The sequence below is a fragment of the Rhineura floridana genome, chromosome 10 (genome assembly GCF_030035675.1).
Source record: "Rhineura floridana isolate rRhiFlo1 chromosome 10, rRhiFlo1.hap2, whole genome shotgun sequence".
Taxonomy (NCBI): Eukaryota; Metazoa; Chordata; class Lepidosauria; order Squamata; family Rhineuridae; genus Rhineura; species Rhineura floridana.
Window position 1 is genome coordinate 23,137,723 of NC_084489.1, and position 25,540 is coordinate 23,163,262.

General features: G+C 39.9%; 1 protein-coding gene across 2 annotated transcripts in view; it reads left to right on the forward strand.

The window, feature by feature from the left end:
• The window catches only part of MRPL3 (mitochondrial ribosomal protein L3), a 40,896-nt gene that overhangs the window by 5,275 nt on the left and 10,081 nt on the right, over positions 1–25,540 (forward strand). Inside the window, exons 5-10 of one of the 2 annotated variants that reach the window (XM_061587140.1) lie at positions 6,159–6,258; positions 7,702–7,762; positions 10,703–10,811; positions 13,842–13,919; positions 14,478–14,555; positions 16,223–16,340. In XM_061587140.1, coding sequence (XP_061443124.1) covers positions 6,159–6,258; positions 7,702–7,762; positions 10,703–10,811; positions 13,842–13,919; positions 14,478–14,555; positions 16,223–16,340 — 544 coding nt within the window. The remainder of the gene's footprint in view (positions 1–6,158; positions 6,259–7,701; positions 7,763–10,702; positions 10,812–13,841; positions 13,920–14,477; positions 14,556–16,222; positions 16,341–25,540) is intronic. The other variant, XM_061587141.1, reaches the window with a different exon arrangement.

Here is a 25,540-nt window from a genome sequence, read left to right on the forward strand (position 1 = left end):
GTCCGCAAATCTCACCACATTTATTTGAACGAAGCTGTTGCTGTCTTGTAAAAAGAACAGAGGTTATTGCATGAAGATCCTGCTCTTCTTTTGCAAGAGTTTCTGTGCTTGGTTATAATTGGTGGAAATTGCTTCAGAGAAAATAGTCATAGTATTGGACTCTGACGCAGTGGTTCCTAAACTTTCCCCCCCACAGACTAGTTGAAAAATTGCTGATGGTCTTGGTGGACCACTTCCTCTCCAGAGTCAGTTTTTCTCTTGCCTTCCAAGTGGACTGTCACAAATTCAGGGTCTAGCTTTCCATGTTTAAATTGGAGATTTCATACAAGTTATTTTAGTTGTGTGTTCAGTAGAACCCATTTTATTCACTTCTTATGGGGCATGAGGAATCTGTACATTTGTTCTCATATTTTGTTTCCTGGCAAAGATCTGAAATATTCCTTTTTGCTCTACTCTGTGCCTTTAGCAGAAGCCTGATATGCAGAAGTCAGAGGTATCTTCTTATTTTGCTATTGGCTTTTACTTGTTTGTGAACCACCTTGGTATTTTTTTCTTGAAATGAAAGGCAGTATATACATTCTTTTAATAATAATAATAATAATAATAATAATAATAATAATAATAATAATAATAATTGGTAAAACTTTTTGTAGTAAAAAACGATGGTAAAAGCTGCTAAATTTCTGTACATAAGCTTGCTTTTAAAGATATAGGAGCAAGCCCTATAAAATCTTGGCAACCCTGCATAGCACACAGTTATTTTTTATTAGTGGTGTTACAGAGCATTCCTAGTCTTATCTTCAGCCATAAAATTGTGTGTGTTCTTGATTCAAAAACTGAGAAAATATGTGGCCTAGTATCACATTCTGATTCAGCCACAAACAACCAGTTGGATTTAATGGATAGAAGGTTGACGTTAGACTGGAAATACCTGCATTAAAATTTCCATTCAGCCACAAGCTTCATTGCGTGAATTTGGGCCTACCTAAAACTGAATTTTCTTGTATGTTCCCTGCTGAGTCCTTTAGAGAAAGGGTGTGATACAAATGTAAACAAATTGATACTCTCTTGAAGCCCCAGGCTGTAGTTGATTCTCACCTTCCTCAACTTGCATAATATAAGTGTGTTGTATGGAGCTTCTCTTCCAAAGAATAGAGAATATATTGCGTGGAATATATGAGAGTGCTCCATCAATGAATTAATGTACAATTAATGTTAAGTTATTTTGCTGAGATTTTAGCAGCTGTGCTCGTTCACAAACTGAATCTCAATTTTAATCAATATAAAGATTTTATAGATCTCTTTAGCGTTCATTGCTGCTTCTGAAAACTGGCATATTTTGAAATTAACCTTAGCTCTTCAGATGTAAGCATGCTCCAGTTTGAAAACAGAATGAAATGTGTATGTTTTAAGATAATTAACTTCAGTTTTAAAATTAATAATGATGCAAAAAGTTCCACCAGCATTTTTTTTTTTTGGTGGGAGGGATGAATACATATTTAATAGTACTCAGATCCACACTATTCACAAGACTGTAACTTGGAGTTGTGTTATCAATTTGTAAATGCTGGGTGCAGAATCAAAGGATGTGTATCTGTTTTACTAATTGGTTCCCACAGAGAACAGTTCCATAGAGAACTGTACACAGTCTTATATATTGCATAATTTGTGATCTATCATCCCCATACAGCATGCTCTTCTAGATGCAGAATTGTTACTCTACCTCTTGCAGATATTAGCTGTTTGTTGTAACCACCCTGAAAAATTAATATTTTATTGTGGGCAGAGGTGGCTAACCAGTTCTCCTGTAACAACCTCTGGAAATGCCACAATGTGTGGCATATGTAGCTACAACTGGTTGACCTACAAATAGATGCCAATAGGTACCTTGTTGAGTGGGACCCACGTTTGACACCTAGGGTTATATTCAACTAAGTTGTACTCAAAATCAGGGCTGTGGAGTCGGAGTCGGGAGCAATTTTGGGTGGAGTCGGAGTCGGTAGAAACGTACCGACTCAGACTTCCAAATAAATTTTGATTGACAAGAAGCAATTTTGGGTGGAGTTGGAGTCGGACAGTAGAAAAATAGAGGAGTCGGAGTTGGACAGTAGAAAAATAGAGGAGTCGGAGTTGAAGGTTCGGTGTACCGACTCCACAGCCCTGCTCAAAATAGACCCACTGAAATTAGTGAACCTTAGGTAGTCATGTATATTAACTTCAGTAGGTCTACTCTGAATAAATTAACATGAGCTAAGTTTGTAATGTTACAGGGAGTCAGCTGTTTCAAATCCTAGCAAATTGAATAAATATTGTGTGATTGTGAAATTCATGTGTATTCTAAGTTGAAATAGCCTGTAATTCTTTTAAAGAGTAGTCTTCAAATGTGTGCACTCGATAATACGAACAGTGCACTCTCCAAAAGACTCAATAAAAACCTTCCAGAAATCGAAATGATTTCCTGTGCTATCTTCTGTCAAACATCTTGATAAAATTTTCCTTCACATGTCAGAAGATATGGCGAAAAGCTGAAGTCAGATACTTGGGGAGAAAGCACCTAAAAAGCTTTTGTGTCTCTTGTGACTGCATTTTTAAAAAATTCTTTAGTTGCTATTGATCACTGTAACTGTGTTCAGACTTTAAGGTATCTGCATTCATACCTCTCCCCCCATTTGTGCTTCCTACCTTAAAAAAGATTCATGTGTAATAGATACAACATTTTAATATGTACATGTGTTGCAAGATAACAGATTTCACATTTGTTGTGAACTCCACCAATAACTAAATTTGCTGTCTAAATATAATACATTTACATTTTAAAAAATTATCTTCAAAATATGTCACATTTTATTGTATAAAAGAAACACTGATACCCTAAATGCATTTTTTGAAAATAAATTCTATTGACTACAGTGGAGCTTTCTCGAAGCACGTGTACATAGTTTTGGATTGCCATTATTTTTACACTGGTCATTTGCAAGAGTGTGTGTGAGAGAATCTCAGCAAAGTGACACAGAAGTATTTTAGCCTTCATCTCTAAAACAGACGAAGGTTTACTGATATGCAATTTGTGCACAAAATAATTAGCAAGGGGTTGTGTTTGTGATGCTGTGTAACCTTAAAATTATCCTGTTGAGTTCCTCTAAAAGTTCAGGGAGGAAGGCACTTTCACTGGGGAAAAGGAAAGTTGCTACAACACTGACCACCTTACAGATGGTGATTATCCAAGTGTGTCGCTCCTGTCAGTCATGTAAATTGCTTTCTAGGAGAATCCATTTAAAGCACAAAATACAGCTATGCAGCTTCTTGAATTTTCAGTTTTCATTCATTTCGCCTCCGTTTAGTTGTTATGTTGAGAGAGAGAGAGAGACTCAAGGGCAGCTTCTGAATTAACCCACTGTAAGCCATTTGTAAGCAATGTTTTCTCTCTGTTTGGTTAATACCGAAAGTTCCTTGTAGTAAAGATTATAGTCTCTGGTATGTTGAATTAGAATTAAAAACGTGAAAGAATCAGTACTTTCACCATTTTTATTGTGATTCTGCAGTTGTTCATACTTTATTGAACCTTTCCACTTTGGCAAGTTTTAAATATTATTGTTCATATAAAACTTTGTAGGATCAGGAGCTTATTTTAATCCATGTCCATACAAAAGTACACTTTCTTCAAAATTTGATTTCTAATGCCGTAAACTGTGATTATGTTCTGCTCTCAGTGTGATACCAAAGCTCCTGTGTCTGTCATTTTTGGGGTGGGGATGTTTTTTTGTATGTTGTATGAAAATGTTAATGTTTTATGTAAATGTTTATTTCCTTTTGCAGAGGGGTTAATATATTTAAGTCTTTAAATGTAAGTCACCTGGAAACCTTTTAGGTGACAAACAATGAACAAGTCAAATAAATAAATAAATGATCTTAAGTGTAGTTGAACAAAACAAGCCCTGGTTTGAAGTTGGCTTGTTTTAGTAAACCATAGTTAAGATTATAAATGCAGTTTGTCTGAGTTCAGACAGAATGCCAAGCTGCATTTAGTCAAAAATGGAAGCAAAGGCTTTCCAAGCTCCTTGCAGCTCCACCAAAGAAGGAGGAGGGAGCACACAAGCCTGAGGCTTCCACAGAAGCGGTCTCAGAACAGTAAACAAGGCTGCATTCAGTACTGTATGGTTTATAGAGTGTGGACTTAGACCAAGGAGACCTGGGTAGAAATCCTCACTCAGCCTTGAAATTCATTGAGCGACCTTGGGCCAATCGATACATCTCCTACACACCTAATTTACACAGTTGTTGTGAGAATAAAATGGGGCAGGAAGCTAGAGAGCATGTCTGCCACCCTCAGCTCCTTGGAGGCTTGGCAGGAGAAGCACGCTTCTTTTAAAACGTAGACTATGTCACAGTAAAACATTGTTAAATCACCTACCATGAGAGCTCGGCCACTTTGCTCCTACCAGTTAACACTCAGGAAAAACAAGTCAGTGTTTGTTTGAACCAGTGTTATGTCTGAACCAGGGATCACAATTTGTTCCAATCAATCAATTCTGATTAGCAAGCCAAATACAAGGAAGCGATCCAAACCGAAGATCCATGGGGATGAGGCTGAGTGTTGGACTAGGCAGACAGATCTCTAGCTGAGCCTGAAGTTCCCCTGGCTCAGCTGGGGTTCAGCCAAGGCTGGAGTAAGTCTCCCCAAAGGGACATTCTAGATGTGTGGTGGGGACAGGATGGGACAGGAGAGACTTGCCCCTATTTCAAATCCTTTTTAGTTCAGTCACATGACCTAGCAATCTAGTGGAAGTTGCACTAGCAAAAAAGGGTCATGGAAGTCAGTTTTAAAGGCTTGATTTCCTTCTTCCAGATTCAGGGGCCATCTCAGCTGGCATTAGCCCCACTCCTGAAAGGAGTTTGGAATGGGGTAACTTCCTCTGGCTTAATTTAGGCCGTCATAAATTGTATTGCTTTCCTGTAGTTTGAATTGCTATGTAAACCAGGATTACGGATTGCTTGTTTCTCCAGGGTGTGGGGGAGGGCCAGGAATGGGTGAGATCAGCAGATACATAAAGGTAAAGGTGTCCCCGCACTTGTAGAGCAAGTCGTTTCCGACTGTTAGGGTGACGTCTTGCGACATTTACTAGGCAGACCATATATATGGGGTGGGATTGCCAGTTCCGTCCCCAGCCTTTCTTTACCCCCCAGCATATGCCGGGTACTCATTTTACCGACCACGGATGGATGGAAGGCTGAGTGGACCTCGACCCCTTTTACCGGAGATTCGACTTCCTCCTTTCGTTGGAATCTAACTCTGGCTGTGAGCAGAGCTTTGGCTGCGTTACCACTGCTTACCAAGCATTTGTGGGTTTATCTGGTAACAGCAACTAGCTTGGTTTGATAGAAATAGAATTTGTCTTAAATAGTCTCTCTAATTTATAGATTCTAAATTAGTGACAAGAATTCATCTTTGCACAGACAGCATAAGTTAATGTTACTAATTTTCAGTCTTATGCCCATCACATTCTTCTTCTTCTCTCAAAGAGCAATGAAACATGTCAATAGGGAAAGGTGCTGAAAAATCCCTGTTGGAAATAATCATTTCTGTCACAGAACGACAACTCCTAGGGTTCTAGAGAGAGAGAGAATGACAAACCAGTCTTAAGGCTGTAGTGTAGATATACAGTAAGTGTGCTGTTGTCTGTGCCATGGTTAAAAAATATAATTGACACCTCTTTGCATTTAGAGTGGAAACTTAATCCAGGTCTTTGTGATGAGGAAATTACAACTGCAATACTTTACACCAGAAGTAGTCAACATGATGCCCTCTAAATGTTTTGGATTACAACTCCCAGCATCCTTGACCATTGGCCATGTTGAGTAGGGCTGATAGGAGTTATAGTCCAAAACACATTGGCTACCCCTGATATACACACTTAACTTGAGAGTAAACCCCATTATAAACAGTAGGACTTACTTTTCAGTAGATATGTATGGGATTGCTCTGTAGTACAGTTATAAGCCACGAGACATGACTTTGGTTTTCTTTTTGGCAAAGGCTCTCTTTAACCTTTATCACAATCCTCTGATATTTTAAATTGTTTAAAGTGTTTAAGCATTTTTAATGTCAAGATTCTAAATTTCTAATATTTCTCCTTGTTATGGGTCATGGTTTTTTCCAGAAAGGGGAATCTATAATGGAGATGTACAGAGCAGTTGGCGTCCCACCAAAGCAGAAGATTGCAACATTTAAAGTGTCAGAAAATGCTATCATTAAGCCAGGTAATCTTTGCAAAATGAAGAACTGTAGGATATAATTTTGCATAATATTTTCTCTTGGTAAATCAGAGCCATTGTGCAGAGGTATAAAAGTGTGCTGATATGTTTTAATGTCCTGTGATGAAAAAAAGAGCCAATCCAATATATATGAAAGGTCAAAATTGAAGACCACTCATTTCCTGTAGGAAGGTAAATTCATGCCATTATCTCACATATCTGCTACCTTTTTCTTTCTTTCAAAGCTTTCTTTGAGGTAAAAGAGTTTTTGTTTGTGTTTTATGGAGAGTGGTAGTTGATAGTGTCTCCTCCACTGAGGAAAGGCAATCAACAGGGGAATGGGGAGGGAGGCATTTTTGCCTCTGCCCCCTTCACTTTCCCTCTCCCTAAATCTGCTCTAGAGGGAGGGGAGCACTCCTGAGCAGCTGGGGTGGGGGCTACCTTGATGGATGCCTTTTGTTGGAGGTGACATTCAGTAGTACCCAGGGGGTTTGCGTGTGCATTTTTAATTTAATAAACTAACCAAACTGCAAATCATTGTAATAAAAGATGCTTCTTATTTTATACAAGGCTCATAAAAGTAATCAAGATGTTTGAGTTTTATTGACTGGTATGTATTCTCTCTTGTAGTTTGAAAATATGCATTGACTCAAAATATGCCTACTCTTATCCTACAGAGTCTTCCGTGTATTGTTTATCTGGAATATGTACTGCCCTTTTCATTAAGAATTGTATTGAATTGCAGAGGTGTAGTGTATTATGGCACCTTTCATTTGAAATGAAAAATGGGCCTTCAGTTTCATTACAAAGTTGGGAGGGGTGGCATTGCAGGAAATGTCAGGAAGCATTTACATATGTCAAATATTGTTTCCAAAGACATTGCTCTTCCTTGGTTAATTTTTAAAAAAATATAGTTGGACCATGTTTTCCCAGTTAAGTGAGATATCAGCAACTTAGGAAATTAATCCAAATAATTACTATAGAATAAAAATTCTAGTGCCATTTATGTGACCGATTGTAGAGATGAGTTTTGAAAAAGAAGGGTCTAAACAGATGAGCGAGCAGAAAACTTTGAGAATTAATTCTTGTGGTTGTCTCACTCCAGATAAACTGTGAGCAGTGAAGAACAAACCTTGGTTGAAGCTAGTGGTTTGTCTGCAGTTAGGCGAACCATAGGCCTGGGTCCAAATGTAACACTAAGCCAAATCACGGTTAAGCCAGCATAGTGTAGCAGACATGATCTTCACACTGGGAACTGCACATTTGCTCATTTGCACTAAGCCATAGCTTGATTTAATGTTGTGTGCAAGCTGGGTCTATGTATTTTTATGGTGACTGTTCGTCACCTTGGGCTCAGTAAGAAGAAGAGCAAGATTTAATCATCATCATCATCATCATCATCATCATAGACTTAACTTGATTACATTAACCCCCCGCAACTCTTTTAAGGTACTCCTCTGTATGCTGCTCATTTCCGCCCTGGACAATATGTGGATGTCACTGCAAAAACGTAAGTTCCAACCTGTAGCCATTTATGTATAGGACAAAAATACTATGCACAGCTTGTTCTAGATTCCTAATGGGGGCAGGATGGAAGCCTAACAAGTTTTCCACTTGGTGGCGTCCTAGCACCTCCTCAGAAACACCAGCAGTGCCTTCTTAGCCATGTTATTTAAGGTAGTTATAGATAACTTTTCAGGCAAATACAGAGTGATTTACATGAAAATATAAAAACAGTAACCATTAATAAATGAGAGAAATAGCACAGGAAACCTGGGGGGGGGGCTCTTTTCAAAAGCCAAATGTCTCCTCCTTTTAGGGCAAGATTGTCCTTAAGTAACCCTGTGGTGGGAATGGGAAAGTATTGTCTGAAAAGACCCAAAGGTCTCTCTACTCGCATTCTTTTTCTTTTAACTTCTTAATAATGAAATAGATCTCATAATGGCACATATGCACTGGCTATGAATTTATGGCATTCAGCATATTCAGAAGAGAGGCAGAGTTTATTCACCGCAGTAAGAGGCAGAAGTCTGTAGTCTGTTAAAAACTGGAAGCTTTCTCTTGCAGTATACTTGGAGCTTGTTAAAACCTGAATCAGTCAGAAGAAGAAAAAGTGTTCCCAGAGTGCTGCCTCTTATATGTATACAATTTGTTGTGATGAAATTGCTTTTCGATTTTTATCCCTTGAAAAGGACAATTTATGGCTGTGTGGATAATTCACAGCATCTCTTTTTTTAAAAAACAATAAAACAAAAACAGGCCATCTGGGTGAAATGTTGAAGTGACACTTCGTTCCCTGACACCAGGGATTACACTGGTTGATTAAAGGTGACAGAACTATTTTCTTTGGTGCCATCAGTTTGTGACTGTAGGTGGATTTTCTCTCTCCACGGATCGTTCGCCCCACCCCCTTTGTAATTTTGCTTTATTGCTAAAGCATTACCAATGCCCCCATTTCTAATGCGAGGACAGTGCTCGGTGATTGAAGCTGGTTTCTTCAAGTTTCAGCTTCTCCCTATACGTGCTACTTTAAAAACCTTAAGTGGAATCTCTTGCAAGGCAGGAGTCCTGGTATTTAATGGCTGTGAACTAAATTAGCATTATGAATATTGGTATGACAGCAAAATACATTTGATTTAATGGCCTGTCTGATCTAAATATTCATTACACTGAGTCATATCGCTTTCACCCTGTATAATCCTGTGCATGTCAACTCAGAAATGAGCCCCATTATGTTCAGTGGGGCTTACTGGCAGATAAGTGTACATAGGATTGCGGCTTCAGACACAATTCTGTGCAAAGTTACCTGAAAAAATAAGCTTTGTTAAGCACTGTGGGATTTACTTCTGAGTAAACCTGCACAGGATAGCGCTTGAAGTCTTCTAAGGTTTCAGAGCAGGAAGTTCTTTAAAGGCAATACCTCATAACCAGTCTGAAAATTACAGGTTAAACAAACAAACATGTTTGTGCCGTTCTACTTTGCTTAAACAAATGTTGTTGAAATATATACATAAGATATTCCTGTAATGATAGGTAATTATGCTGCCAGCTAAAGAAATCAACATACTTTATAGGCAACTTTGCCTCTTTTCTGCGCTTGAGTATTTCCCATATTTCTAAAGCAGATTGATTTCTGGTTAATTTATTCTTAAGAAAATGCTATATTGTTCAGCAACAAAACTTATACTGACTGGGCCCCTTTGAGGGAAGGGACGTAACCCAGGAGTGAGGTCCCTCCAGATCACAGGCTAAATATGGCCTGCCTAACCATATTCCAAAATCATGCACACCTGACATCATATGTGACATCAGGTGTGAGGCAAGAGGAAACAAGGCTGAATCAGCTGTTCATGCAGAAAGCAGGATTGAATTCCCCAAGCATCAGCTGATTGGCAGGGAGTTCAGTCCTGCTTGGTCATTATCTCTCCCCCCCCCCCGCAGGTGGGTGGGGAGCTCTAGTTCACTGAACCAAAAGGTTCCCCACCCTTGCACTAAACAATGGGATGGATTACAAAGGTTAATTAAGTCAGTCACTGTAATAATGTAAAGTTCTAATATCTAACTTGTCTATTTGACTTCTGTGGAACTCAGATATGACTTAGTCTGCATCCAACCCAGTATATAGCTTGGTCTGAGTAGTTAAGGAGCTTTTCAGTGGAAGGTTGGGAATCGTCAGTTTGACATTCTTTGCAAAAAAAAAAACCCAAAACCTGCATCCTTTCCGATCTTAACTCCATTGTTGAAAGTGGAAGTATCAAGGCCCTCCTTTGGTTGTTGTTGTTGAATGAGTTTCATTTGTTGGACGGCCTTCGGCACTGTGATTGATGACATTTACTGCGGGATAACAGGAAGTGTGAACCTTCTGATTCTCTGCTCCTGCCTCACTGGGAAGCTTCAAAAAGCCATGCCGAGTGACTGTTACGCCCTTTTGCAGTCTTGCTTGTGGGGTGCTGTAGATGTCGACTCCATGCTTTAACACAGGATGCAAATCTTACGTATTCAATGGGGCTTACACCAACTTTGCATTTAAGTGGCAGTCTATGGGCATAGGTGAGGAATCCCATGCAGACAAGTGAGAAGGCCAACGGAGGAGAGATTAAGTGCTCTGTTCTGCCTCTGTACCCAGCTTAGAAACTAAGTGGGCTGTTAGAGGAAGGTAGTCCCCTCATCCATACCCTACATAGAAATGCAGCTGTCTGTCCTTCCTCTGCAACTTACTGTGGGCTTGTAACTTTTATGGACTTCTTGGCACGGGTAGATTACTCCAAGGAATATACGCATAAGATTTCAGCCTTTCTGTCCGCCACACAGAGGCATTTTTGAACAGCATTTGTTGGAAGTCTTATGCTGAAACTGCAACCTATATTGGCTTTGTGCGTACTATTGGGGAAATTATCTTTTTCAAGCTAGTTATTGCAAAACTGATTTGATTTGGCTTTATCTATTTTAGAATTGGCAAAGGCTTCCAAGGAGTCATGAAAAGATGGGGTTTTAAAGGCCAGCCTGCTTCCCATGGCCAAACTAAAACACACAGACGACCAGGAGCAATTTCTAATACTGTAAGTATTCTTAACTAAGTTACTATCAAACTGTTGTCTATACAAAAAAAGATATGTGTTTAGAATATGTTTGTTCCAGTGAATGTAGACATTTTAAACAAACTATAAGCTCTCTAAATTGAGCAGTCTATTGGGACGCTACATAGTGACCATGACACAGCTCTCCTGAGCTTAATGAAACTTCCAAGTAACTGTGTATAGGGGTCAAGGTTTTTTTTTTACTAGTATGTATGACATGATGTTAATGAAACACTTTGTTTGGTGTCTGATATTGAATCTCATTTTACGCTTGTGAATGTTCCTTATAGAAGCACTTCCATGGTATTACTATTACTATTATTATCATTATCATTATAATACAATTTAAATAACATCCCAGAATATAACGATCAGATAAGGAACAGGTTTGAGGCTTTAAACTTAGTTGACAGAGAACCAGAAGAACTATGGAAAAGTCAGAGATGTTATCAGGGAAGAATGCAAAAAGACAATACCTCTAGTTAAAAAGAAAGAAAAACCTCAATGGATGACTGAAGAAACTCTTAAAATGGTTAAAGAGAGGAGGAAAGCAAAAGCAAAAGGAGATAGAAACATGGTTAGAACCCTAAATGCAACAATACAGCGACTAGTACGTAGGGACAAAGAGAACTATTACAATAGTTATTGTATAGAAATGGAAGAGGACAACAAAAAGGGTAGAACAAGAGCCCTGTTCCAAAAGATTAGAGAAATGAAAGAGAAATTTAAACCACGCACTGACTGACCGAGATGAAATAAAAGGAAGATGGAAGCAATACACTGAAGAACTCTATAAAAGAGATGCCAGGATGACAGATTCATTCACGGAGGAACCGTATAATGAAGAACCAGAAATTTTAGAATGCGAGGTGAAAGCTGCTCTTAAAATACTTGGAAGAAACAAATCACCAGGAATAGATGGCATACCAAGAGTTGCTACAAGCTACTGAGACGGAATCTGTCCAGATTTTTACAAAAATCTGTCAAGAAAGATGGAAAACTAAACAATGGCCCACAGACTAGAAGCGATCCATATACATCCCAATTCCAAAGAAAGGGGATCCCAGGGAATGCAGTAATTATCGAACAATTGCCTTAATATCCCATGCGAGTAAAGTAACGGTCAAGATTCTATAACAAAGGCTCTTAACGTATATGGAGCAAGAAATGCCAGACGTCCAAGCTGGATTTAGAAAGGGAAGAGGCACCAGAGATCATATTGCAAACATACATTGGATAATGGAACAGACCAAGGAATTTCAGAAGAAAATCACCCTGTGCTTTATAGATTACAGCAAAGCCTTTGATGGTGTAGATCATGAAAAACTATGGAATGCTTTAAAAGAAATGGGGGTGCCACAGCATCTGATTGTCCTGATGCACAACCTATACTCTGGGCAAGAGGCTACTGTAAGGACAGAATATGGAGAAACCGATTGGTTCCCCATCGGAAAGGGTGCGAGATGGATGTATTTTATCACCCTATTTATTTAATCTATACGCAGAACATATACGTAAAGCAGGATTGGACCAAGATGAAGGAGGTGTGAAAATTGGAGGGAGAAATATCAATAATTTAAGATATGCAGACACCATAGTACTAGCAGAAACCAGTAATGATTTGAAACGAATGCTGATGAAAGTCAAAGAGGAAAGCACAAAAGCAGGACTACAGCTGAACATCAAAAAGACTAAAGTGATGACGACAGAAGATTTATGTAACTTTACAGTTGACAATGAGGACATTGAACTTGTCAAGGATTATCCATACCTAGGTACAGTCATTAACCAAAATGGAGACAATTGTCGGAATTTCTCTATTGAGATGCGTAGCAGATTTGCGTAGAACGGAGAGTATTGAGCAAGCTGTGTGTGTGTGTGTGTGTGTGTGTGTGTGTGTGTGTCTTTCCTAAGATTCTACCTTCCCTGCAAAATAGTCAGACAGAGACTTTAAGCTTTAAAATAAGAAACAACTACTTTATTCTGGAAGTACATGCTTGATAGGAAAGAGTTCTATATTTAGCTAACTGGCTATGCTGGAGCAGCCTGCACTGGTCCCAGTGCTGGCCCTCATCCTGGTTGAGAGGAGAGACAAAGAGAAGATGTCTGCTCCCCTCTCAAGAGAAAGAGAACACTGAGAAAGGCAGGAAGGAACTGGGATCAACATTCCTTTGCTTATCAGCCTAGCAGGAAGGGGAGAGATGGCAGAGGATCAAAGGGATAGGTATAGCCTCAACCAGCAAGAGGTCTAGCTCTCTATCTACCCTTATTAACCCCATGCAGCCTCAACCCACCAAGTTAGAGTTGAACCTCATACATTCCAACAACAATAAAGAAATCAGAAGAAGGCTAGGACTGGGGAGGGCAGCTATGAGAGAACTAGAAAAGGTCTTCAAATGCAAAGATGTATCACTGAACACCAAAGTCAGGATCATTCAGACCATGGTATTCCTGATCTATATGTATGGATATGAAAGGTGGACAGTGAAAAAAGCAGATAAGAGAAAAAATCAACCCATTTGAAATCTGGTGTTGGAGGAGAGCTTTGCGGATACCATGGACTGCGAAAAAGACAAACAATTGGGTGTTAGAACAAATTAAACCAGAACTATCCCTAGAAGCTAAAATGATGAAACTAAGGTTATCATACTTTGGACACTTAATAAGAAGACATGATTCATTAGAAAAGATAATAATGCTGGGAAAAACAGAAAGGAGTAGAAAAAGAGGAAGGCCAAACGAGATGGATTGATTCCCTAAAGGAAGCCACAGACCTGAACCTACAAGATCTGAACAGGGTGGTTCATGACAGATGCTCTTGGAGGTCACTGATTCATAGGGTCGCCATAAGTCATAGTCGACTTGAAGGCAGATAACAACAACATCATTATTATTTATACACACACACACACATGTATATATCCAGGCGAGGTACAAAATATCATTTAAAACATTTAAAACATTTTTTTAAAAGAATACATGCCTAACTTTTATTTGGTATTTTTGATACAGAAGGTTGCCAGGGTTTTCAAAGGAAAGAAGATGCCGGGACAGATGGGAAACATCTCTAGGACAACTTTCGGGCTAAAGGTGAGGCTTATGTATGTGGACTAAAGCTGAGGCTGTGAATACATGTGCAATACTTGTCCTGAGCTCCCTAGTGCATAATTACCTTCATGTAATATCGTATTTCCTTCATAAATACAAAAGAAGCAAACTAAGGAACGAGAGACTGTTACTGTAAGCATGGAGGAGAAGTAAGGGCCCTCCCTTCCCCCTCCTCTTGCATGCCTGCTTAAAGTGACAACGGCGTTCCCTCAGGGCAAGGGGAGAGGATTTTCCCGACCTGCTCTTGCCAGTGTGGTCACTGATGGAGGTGGGAAAAGGGACATGGAATCCCCTGAGGTGGCAACCCTACCCTTGTTGAGGCACAGTTCCAACCACCAAAGTGCCTCAGCACCCATAGCAGGCCAGTCAGCCGGCTTGCCTGACAAAGTGAGGCCGGAGTATTCTGATGGTGTTCTTATGCTGCTATGTAAAGTCTTCAGAAAGGTTTTGTGGTTACAGTTAGCACAGCAAATAGCCCAATAGCTATAAAACCCCAACAGAGTGTTTTGGTTTCAGTTTGATAATTTTAATCTCTTTCAGGTGTGGCGGGTCAGTGTGAAACACAATATCATCTATGTAAATGGTTCTGTTCCAGGTCATAGAAACTGTTTAGTAAAGGTAGGTTTGGCATTTGAACGGTGGCATAATGTCATGACAATGTATTCAATGAATGCTTTGCACAATCTTAATTTTTTGTCTTGCCTCTTCAATTTTAAGTCCTATATAACATATGTAGTATCCCCTGCCATGATGCTTTGTGCTTTGTTTTAACCAGCCTTTGTTTTAACCAACCAGGTGCCCTCCAGATGCTTTAGACTTCTGTTCCCATCATCCCAGACAATTGGCCAAGATGGCTAGAGCTGCTGCGTGTTGGAGTCCAAAATATCTGGAGAGCATCAGGTTGGGGAAGGCTGGCTTATGCCAGTCTGTTCAAAGAGAGAGCTCTCTTTATATTGTGAGCAGGCAGTGGCACGCAGTGAAAGTGATCACAAAAAATTCCACACAGAGATGTTATCAGTTGTTGGTCAGGTAAGACCAACAAAGGAGCCTGTTAACAAGCAGGATAGCTTTTTGTTTACATTATTATTTTTAATTCAGTACTGTTGGCACCAGTCAGAAAAACTAGAAATTGTGTTATGAGGATTTCTTCTGAAATAAAAAGCGGCATTGTAAGGAAATAATTTGTTGCCATATACTCATTCCTTAAACTAGATGTGACCTAGTGCCCAGATGATGCCCTGATATGATATTGTTCCATTGTTTAAGCTAATCCTGTCTGAGTTGGCTCAGTGTGAGTGCAAGAGATTGCTCAATGTAAGCCACTATGATTTCCCAAAGAAAGAGCAAGACAGAAGTGTGAATGAGGGCTGCTTTATATATGATCATTTCCCAATAAAGATGTGCATTACTTGCATTACCAAATAATTACACAATTATTTGTGAAGACCACACCAATGTCTAGTTCACTGTGTGGCCTTTTGTGTATATTTCCCCCCTACATATAGGAGATAGTTGTCTTGAAGATTCCAGCAGCCTTTGAATGCCAGTTCTCTGGGTTGCTGTCTTCTGCTTACATTTACAAATGTAAGAAGGAAGAGGGAAAACAGCACTACATAAAATTAACCAGATTTAGGCGAGCAAGATGTCTTTGCTGAAATAGTGGTGCTATGTATGTATGTATGTACTGCCTCCAAGTCGATTCCGACTTATGGCGACCCTATGAATAGGGTTTTCATGGTAAGCGGTATTCAGAGGGGGTTTACCATTGCCTTCCTCTGAGGCTGACAGGCAGTGACTGGCCCAAGGTCACCCAGTGAGCTTCATGGCTGTGTGGGGTTTCGAACCCTGGTCTCCCAGGTCGTAGTCCAGCACCTTAACCACTACACCACACTGGCTCTCAGTGGTGCTATACCAAACAGTAAAAATAATGGTGGAATGTGCTCACTTGCAGATTTGCAGAAATACAGTAGAACCTCTCTATAATGCATCTGAATGTACCACAGAATCAGATACACTGCAGATGTAACCATGTTTCCCGAGTAAAATGGTGTATACCCTTTTTTCATCTTCTGTGTTTGTTGTCTTTGGTGAATCTTCCATTTGCTTCCCCTGGGAGTTTGAGTCTTCTTTCTTCTCAGGCTTCTTTTTGAAAACCTATGTCCCCCTCCCTCCTGCCCTTTTGTTCCTAACGGATACTTATCTCTTGAGCTTTCTTCACGTTCTTAAGTTACTGTCTGTGTTGTTTTTTAACTTGTTTTCCCTCTCTCTTCTTCCTCCCCACTCAGTTTTTCAGCCACAGCAGCAGCAGTGTTTTTGCCACTCTAGGAACCAGTACTCCAGTGCTCATTGGCTTTAACCCTTGCAGTGCAGTTTTCATGAAAATGCGGAAGCCCTATACTGCAGGTGCATCCTTTGTCCCCCGATCCCCCACGTTATAGCGAGGTTCTACTGTATAGCTGTTACTTAGCAATGTGTGTAGTTTTAGCACAATGACTGCAGGGTTTTAGATATTCATATTGTTTAGAAAATGGGGCTGAGAGAACCTTTTCCCAAAGCTACTTTTCTGCTTGGTAAGAACTGCTACCCCTTTTTATCCCTTGGTGAGTAAATGCCCAGGACTCTGCTAGATCGGTGTGTAGGGGTTTTTTTATGAAGATTTTTGTAACATAACAAAAGGAATCAAAACATTTGTATAGGTATTTTCCTAGTGAAACAGTACAAAGTACTGTAACTGGCATTTCTCCCTGATTCCAGTTCTATCAGATTCAGATGCTAGATCTAGGTCAGACTAAAAAAAATTTTAATTGAAGGAGTTAAAAAGTGAAGTTTGTAATGTGTAATAAGGGTGTGGAAAGAGAGAACAATTCGTTCAATGGTTTTTCATAATTTCTTCAATAGTTCTTTTTAACCCTCATGCAGACCAAGGAAAAAAATTACTTATTCTTCAAAATTAGTTTTTCTTAACTAATTATTTCCAAGCTCTGGTCAGGAGTGTGACCACTGTTTCATTTAAACCATTGCAAAGTTTATGAAAGAAATACTGGGAGCAAGGGGCCTTTAAAAAAAAAAGACTTTATTATTCCACTGACGCTTTACCTGCTGACTATGGATTTTTGTTCTAGTAATTATGCAACAGTTCTCAGGGTGAGATTACTTTTTCTCTCTCCAAATGTTCCCTAAAAATACAACTTCTAAAAGAGTCTAATGCGACTGTGAACAACTATTTACTCTGTGAAATATCCATTTTGTTGTTTTTATCTTGTCTTTCCAGCACAAATTATCTTCCTCAGCAACAAACAAATAATATATAAAAAAAGTAAGGCCCAGACCCTGCCTTCAGGCAAAAAAATCAAAGTCAAGCTGTACAAGAGAAGAGAAGTTGAAAGAAAAGGTAGAGCAGGGAAATGCGTTTGGCAATCCGAAAACAAAGCAATGAATTGTTAAGAGGCTGATCTGCTTTTACTGCTGTTCTTGTGGGGATGGAAGTGATGGAGTATCCCTTGGCCCTTTGGCCAGTAGTAAGAGCCAGAGTGGCCCTCCTATTGCCTCTGCAATTACAGGCTAACTGGCTGATGGTTGGGGCCAGGCTTATCTTCCACTTGCTTGAGTGGTCTTCCAGGGAGAAAGGTGTGTGTGAGCACCAAGTGGTCCTTGATTGCTCTGACTGGTGACACAGGCTGAAGTGACCTCCCCCTTGCTTTTGTAGTAACAGGGCAACAGTATAGTTAATATGCATTGGGCAGGGGCTTCATTATAGTTTGCAGGTATTCTTTTTACATTATAGATAGGTGTGGATACGTGAAGCTGTTCCTTAGACTTAGACCTCATTCTTCTTTCATTTTTCTACCAAGCTGTCACATTCAGTTAGGTTGCATGTTGTTTCCCATTCCTGTTTTGTTTTGGACAACCCTGGTTTGGAAATTGAACCACAAATGTTTGAGGACACCACAGTGCTTCAGTCAACAAAGCTACAAACACAGAACACTGAACATTGCTAAGCCAAGCCTTGCTGCACTGCTAATGAGATCTGACTGCATGGAAATAACTGAACAGGGCCACTTTGAATGCAGTTGTCACAGGCATCTTTCAGTGCCATACAAGTCAATGTTGACTTGTTACACTATCTGTTTCATTGCTATCAGATCTGTCCCATGGAGCGTAAAAGTGCATGTTTCCCATCTATCACTGCATAGATAAGTTTGGTCTGTTTGCTTCTGCTCTTGGCTTGCAGGTAGTACACGTGGCAAGGCTTGAGCTTGTGCTCGTGGACCCTCAGCCTCAAGGCTCATGCATAAAGTCCCCAGATGTGTGATTCAGCCACCCCTTTCTTTTCCAGTGGACAGATCATGCAAGCAGCGCCAACTTGTTAGCGTAGATGCATATAGATCCCAGTTTGTGTGGTTCATCTACCCTTGGGGTAATTGTTCCCACATCCCATCATAAATACAGTCCATATACTGGAATAAGGTATGAACTGAAGGGAATAAAGTCGGTGGACTAGAAGAAGGGGACCTTTGTTTTTTTTTTTTCAATAATTTTTATTCAGATTTTCATAAAACATACAAGACAAAATCATAAAACATTCAAAGACAAAAAACAAAATCAAAAATAGTTAAACAAAAAGAAAAAAAGAAAAAAAAAACAAAAATAAAAAATAAAGAGTAAAATATTGACTTCCCATTTGTCAAAGATCAAATCAGTTATAAGTCTATAATATATAACAATCCTGTCTCTTAAGTCATATTATAAAATCACTTTCCTCCAGTAGTTATCTTACTTAATCATCAAATCTCATAAACATTACTTTATTCTTTCCACAAAAAGTCAAAGAGAGGTTTCAATTCTTTAAGAAATATATCTATCAATTTTTTTTTCCAGATAAGCATATCGATTAATCCATCTCATTACTAATTATGATAATCTTATTGTCATAACCATAGTCAAAATAAACATTTCAATTAATCCATCACATCAGAATCTGTTAGGTTCAATAATTTCAGTAGCCATTGTTCTATTATCCCTATTAGTTCCATTTTCCATCTTCCATCTTCAGTAGTCTTGTTAAGTCCAGTAATTTCAGTATCCAATCTTCCATTATCAGTATTCCATAATAATCTTGCTGTCAAAGCCATAGTCATATAGTAAGAGTCTAATGGGAATTACCTCTATCCCAAATATTTTCTTGCCATCCATTCTGAATAAGTTGCTGAAATACAGCTGTAAAATCATATCTCTGTTCTTTTTTTCAAAATACACTGGGTCATCTCTTGAAAGTTTTTCCATTGTCACATGGCTGCAGTTAATTCCATAGATTTTCTCTATATTGGGCTCCATCACATCATTCCAGTCCAGAAGATTATCCATGCCATTAATAACTTTATCTCTAGAATCTTCATTAATTTCTTCAGAGATAACATTGAGTTCCAAACAATAGATTTTATTTCTAAAGTCCATAGACTCCAAATCTTGTTCCTGTTCCACGTTTGTTCCAATCTCCGGGATCTCCTCTCTCACAGGGACCCCTGTTCCAGTCTCCAGGGTCTCCTCTCTCACAGGGACCCCTGTTCCAGTCTCCAGGGTCTCCTCTCTCACAAGGACCCCTATGTCTTTAATCTCCTGTGTCTCCAAACAATAGATTTTGTTTCTAAAGTCCATAGACTCCAAATCTTTTTCCTGTTCCACGTTTGTTCCAATCTCCGGGGTCTCCTCTCTCACAGGGACCCCTTCCAGGGTCACCTCTCTCACAGGGACCCCTATATCTTTAATCTCCTGCTTCATTTTACTCAATTCAACTTTCAGCTCCTTACAACCCTGTCGCAGGTTTTGTTTCGTTATCTCAATCTCATCCATTATTTTCTGAAACATAGTTATTTCCAGCTTCTCAGCCACTTTCTTAATTGCCATTTTAAAAGAAAAATATAGGAAAACCACTTCTTATTTCAGCAACAATTGGGTTAATACTCCAAACTTGGTGACATCACAATATAAACAGAGCAGACAGCCTTATCTCTCCATAGTTAAGTAAACAAAATGCAGTTCCCAGGATCGAAACAATTAATGGCGGTCGTCAGGAAACAGATTCGTCAAAATAAAATAGACATTTGGATATAACAACTGCAACCTGAGCATGAGGGCACTTCCTTATAGTCCTACTTCTTTATATAGCCCTTTTTGGTAGTGTGTACTCCATTGCGATCGTTTCAGGATAAAATTGTATCCAGTTGTCATCCTGTACTTGTATTCTGCATCATGGCAGAAACATCCCCTAAAGCAACTGAAATACTCCAATGAGAAGGGCTGCAAAGCAAAAATGAATGCTAACAATGTATGCCTTTCTCCCAAAAGGAGGAAACTAGAAATAAGAGTGATGAGAGAGAACTTTATAAAACTTACTGAATTGAAATTGTACTTTATAGACTGTAGCAGTATCAGAGTGACTGCATAGACCAGTCCAATAAGCCCAGTTTGGAGCGAAGGACAAAGGCTCATTCAAAGGCTTTTGGATTGCTTTGAAACATATTGAAAAGCCTTGTGTTTAACTTGGCTGTTGCCCAGTAATGAAATGGCTGGTATATGACACGCATGTAACTTGGTTGTGAGGATGCCCCTATATTCCCTTGCAGCTTTTAAGATGGATGAAAGCATTGGGGCTAGTCAACGGTTGAGATGAACTGCCCTATTTTCCTTGCACATTCACCTCCTCAGCACACATGTGCGAGTCTCTTAATCCTGTCTTACTGATTCTGTTATCTAGCAGTGGGCGCTCCCCAATAAACTTAAATTGGGGAGGAACTACTGAAAGAAAAAAGAGATAAGAACAGTGTTGCCCCCATGCTCTCCTGGCCCCATCCTTGGCTTTTATTCACATTATATACTCCAGCTCTCCCTATAGCCAGTCTTGCCTATACTAAAAAGTCCTTAGCTGGTAAGCCAGTGTCCTCAACATCTGCATCTCCCAGAAACACCACAGCCAGCTCTGAACATCTTGCATTCAAGATGGTGCCCCCCCCCCAAAAAATGTTAGTGCTTTCCAATGTGCTGTGCTAACAATATCACGGCTCTCCCAAGTTCCATTATATTAATCACTTCCAGTAATATGTAATCTGGCCTTAATCAGTTCCTCTTATTCAAATATTTCAAAGCCCTTCATAGGATGCACCAAAAGGTTACACAGTCAAACTGCACTAAGGCAAGTTCTTCTGTTGCCACACGTTTGTCATATCCTATCATATAACATTCAGTACTATGAGCTGGGAAAATATTTTGCAGTCATGTTTAGCTACACAAGATTTTATTCATCTTAATTCATTGAATTTTGCTTATATCTTTCCTCAAAGGAAAAGTAATAATGGGTGGTGTTGTGTGGCCAGTGAGGTGTATAATTTCCAATTTTTAAAAATCCAGTTGGGTATTCATAATAGTTTCCAAATAATAGAGGATAGTAAAATGGCAGTAGACAACACAGTGAAACATATTGAAATATTATTTTCCAGATGGGTAGCAATGTCAGTTGATTCCATCAAAAAACAATCTTGTCGTACTTTCTACTGTTTTTTTATGGCGTAAGCTTTTGAGGACCAGAGTCCATCTGATGATGTCCACGGACACTTATGCCATAAGGAATTTCTTAATCATTAAGGCGCCACAAAACTCTCATCGGTAATGTAACGCAAAACCAGAGCAGCCAAATAGTAATATCTCAGTTAAATCTTACCTGAAAGCTTGTTAAAATAGAAACATCTGTTTTAGAAAGGCCATACAGTATCATGATGGAACTCCAGACAGTTGAAAGATGTTCCGTATGGTGGCACGGCCGGGGAAGAGGGTTATGCTTTAGATGTGTGGTGTGTATGCAGCCAAGTCTTCCCTGAATTGTGGCCACCACTTTTTCCCTCAGAAGTTTTGAGTGACTTTATTAGGCCACCAAAGATGTCAAAAGTCAGCTTTGTGAGCATTGACAGTGATTAGATCTAATGGGAGTGATGCCATCGGCTGCTTTCTAGCTCAACTCCCCCTCCGTTGAGTATTATTGACTTTATTACAACATTCCTGGCAACTTTCCTGAACAGGTTTGAATAACTAAGAACTGAGAAGTTTATTTATTTTGGAGGCTCAATAGAGAGACGTTTCATCAAGGAGTGTTTGCTTTATAAGCTCACAGCACAGCCCTCATTCTCAGACCGCCCAGTAAATCAGTTTGCTACGCCGAGACTGATAACATAAGGCTTACTGAGGTCATCAAACTCTAAGTAAAAGAAACAAGACTCATGCTGGAGCTGTGCCCAGACTCACTCTGTGCTCATGATTAATGTTCTTTTACTGGATTTCAATGGATACATTTAACCATCATTTGAGTGCTGCCTCTTTAATTGTGCTACCTTCTCCAAGCAGCCCACAAACTGGGAGATCAGATATTTCACAGCTGTTCAGACCTTCCCTGTAACCAATCTATTCAGGCTCCGGTAGGCCTCACTAGAAAAGGATATAAGCAACTGGGGTTGGTCCCTTTGATGGAAGATGATATGTACTCTGCTAAAACTCGTAATCAGCACAAAATTACAGACTTTTTTAGCCCCAGTCACGAGGAAGGGACTCAGCCAAAGACCTTAAATGAGTCACCGCATGGGGAGATACTCGATTGGTCCCTGGGTCTCCGATGTATAATGAGAACCATGGACTGGGAAGCACAGGAGATAAGTGAAAGTAACTTGGCCGCAGAATTACTGTCCACTATTACAGCTATAAATAACTTTTGGCAGGTTAGCAGACTTGAAGAGATACAAGTGAGTCCCAAGAATTCTAAAACGTTCTGTCCTGCTGAAAGATTGATGAGGGAGACTCGTGACCCTCTTCCCTCACAGCCAAGTTCTCCTTCCTCTCCCTCTTTGCCTCCTGGCTGTAAAACAACTGACTCTCATTTGGCAATAAATCTATTCAACTCTCAACTTGAGCTGGTTAGGAGTTTATTTACAAGATGGACCGAGGACATATCTCAGTTTAAGAACTTCCTCACAGAGTGTGTGGCGCTATTGACCACCTTAACAAACTTAATCCTGGACAGATTAAAGGGGAGAGTTCAATCAACTCCTATCCCTCCAGAAGTTAAGGATCCGTTGTCAAAATCTAGGCTAGACCAGGATGCTAGAATCACGAGCGAGCTCCCTTCATTATATAAGCAACATGTGAAGGGTAGTAAGAACTTTATTACTAGGACAAAGGAAAAGTTTTCAGGGAAGAGCAATAAGAATACCAAACATAAACACATGAAGGTGTCTATGAGCTCCAAACGGAAATCCAAGAATATAAAATCTACAGTCAACAAAACAAAATGTGCCAAAATGAACTTTAACAAATTATTCAAGCTATTAGACTTAGAGGAAGAAAGACGGAAAACACCTAATCCTGCGAGGCAGGATATCAATACCAAGAGTGTACAAAAGAGGGCATGCCCAGTTCAGTGGCCAGAAGTTGTCCATCAACATGCTACTGAAAATGTACCTGATGGTCCACTAGATCCCTGGTCTTTATCCCAACTTTTGAATAAGAAAGAAGTCCCTACAAAGGATACTGTGGAGCAAGATTGGTCCCAGAAACCATCTCCGACAAATAAAAAATGGTGCTTACAGTTAATGGGGGAGAACTTGGTTTTCATTAACTACCCAAAACCATATGGTTGGCTGACACAACACGAACGCAAAGTACACTTATTGAAGCTTGTATCACAGTCTATTGAGACTCCTATAGACTTAAACTCTATACGGAAGATTGATTATCTGTATTATAATTATAAAACGGCCTGAGCAGTGACAACTTTTGCATCAGCCACCATAGCTGCATCCATTTACTCAGCCAAAGATGAGTTCAAAACAAATGGCATCGATGTTAGAAGGCATTTCATGGAAGAAGGCATTTCATGGACAACTCACCCGCTCTCCCCCTGGGACTTCAAAGGGTGGAGAAGAGCCGTCTCCCTACCCTGAAACAAAAGGAGCCATTAATCAGGGACTTAGTCGTGCTAACTAACGCTTCCTCTCCTACGTCGACCCATAGCCCGGGAAAATTAACATCTGGCCCGGGGAGTGCTAAGGGCCTAACTGGTGTGGGGGAGCTTTTTGAAAGCAAGGATAACTCTGCACCGGGGAATATAGTTCCAGAGGAATTACTGCTTATCGGAAGCTTTTGTGCGCTACCTAGACAAGATCAACAAGAAATTCTGCTGAGACTTTCCTCCTTGCAAGAAATGCTTCTAAATATGGCCAATTGAGATCATGAGCTTAATCTAAATGATATCCACCACCCTGACGCTGGCATCAAGGAAAGAGGGGGAATTACTCCCCCTGGGATTTGCCCAGTCCAGACTCCCCGGTGCCCTCCAAAGGTCCCTATCTGGTCAACAAACAGCAGAACATCTTGGGCCATCTCCCCAGTACGTAAGTCACAGAATTATAATACAAGGGAGCGACTGGCTTTGAGCCCAGAGATAGTGGTCTTGCAACCCTCTAATGCAATAAGACATAACATCCTCTCCAAGCCTGATGACCTGGGATCTGCAATTTCCCCACATTTCACTAATTGTGAGGGACTCCAAAAAAAACCTGTCTTTGATGATTATACAAAAACGAAGACAAAATCTATTGATTGGATACCCCTACAATATTTGGAACCTCATGGGTATGGCCTACAAGAGCCTGATAAAATCACCTCCAGTCTAACCCCTCGAATCACCACCCCTTATGAGCCTTTCGCCAACTGCTGCGTCCTTGAGAATTTAGGCAGCAATATGGACACAATTGAAGAGGTGGACTGACCACGATCAAAGAGCAGTACTACCTCTCTGAAACTTCTCTCTTGGAACATTGCTGGCTGGAAATCTAAAAGAAGTACTAGCAATTTTCTGGCCTTCTTGAGCAAGTTTGATATCATTCTGCTCCAAGAGACGTATCTATGTAAATGGATTTGTGTCATTTTGTACACCTGCAATCCCTAATGAGACCCAGGGCAGAGCTAGACAGGGTCTGTGTATCCTGGTTTCCTCATCTCTGGATGCCAAGATCACTGAGCTCCCTGTCTGCGATTCTACTCTGCTGACTTTGATTCTAGACGTGAGGTCCACACAGCTAACTTTACTTTTAGTTAATACTTTTTTCCCTCCAATGACTCGTAGGGAAGATGCTGTGTCAAATTGGCTTAAAATTGAATGTTACTATGCTCACTGGAAGACCAAATTCACCCATGCACTACCAATAATTGCAGGCGACTTTAACGCAAGGACGGGAACCTATCTGGTGGATGTTCTCACGCCTGCTTCGTTTTTCCAGTTAATAGGGGTGATTTAAAGTGCAAGCTGCGCCACTCTAAATATACTTTTTAAAACTCTGCTGGAGTAGGTCTGCTCCAGTTTGTTTTTAAAAATGATTTGTGTATTTTAAATGGCTCCAGCCCTGGTGATGAATGGGTGCACTTTACCTACGTCTCCCCTCAGGGCTCAAGTGTGGTCGACTACATTATTACTCATAAGACACTGAAAACCCTGGGCCACACTTTCAGAGTAGCGAACTGTCCTGATAGTGACCACCTGCCGCTTTAATTATCTTTTTTTATCC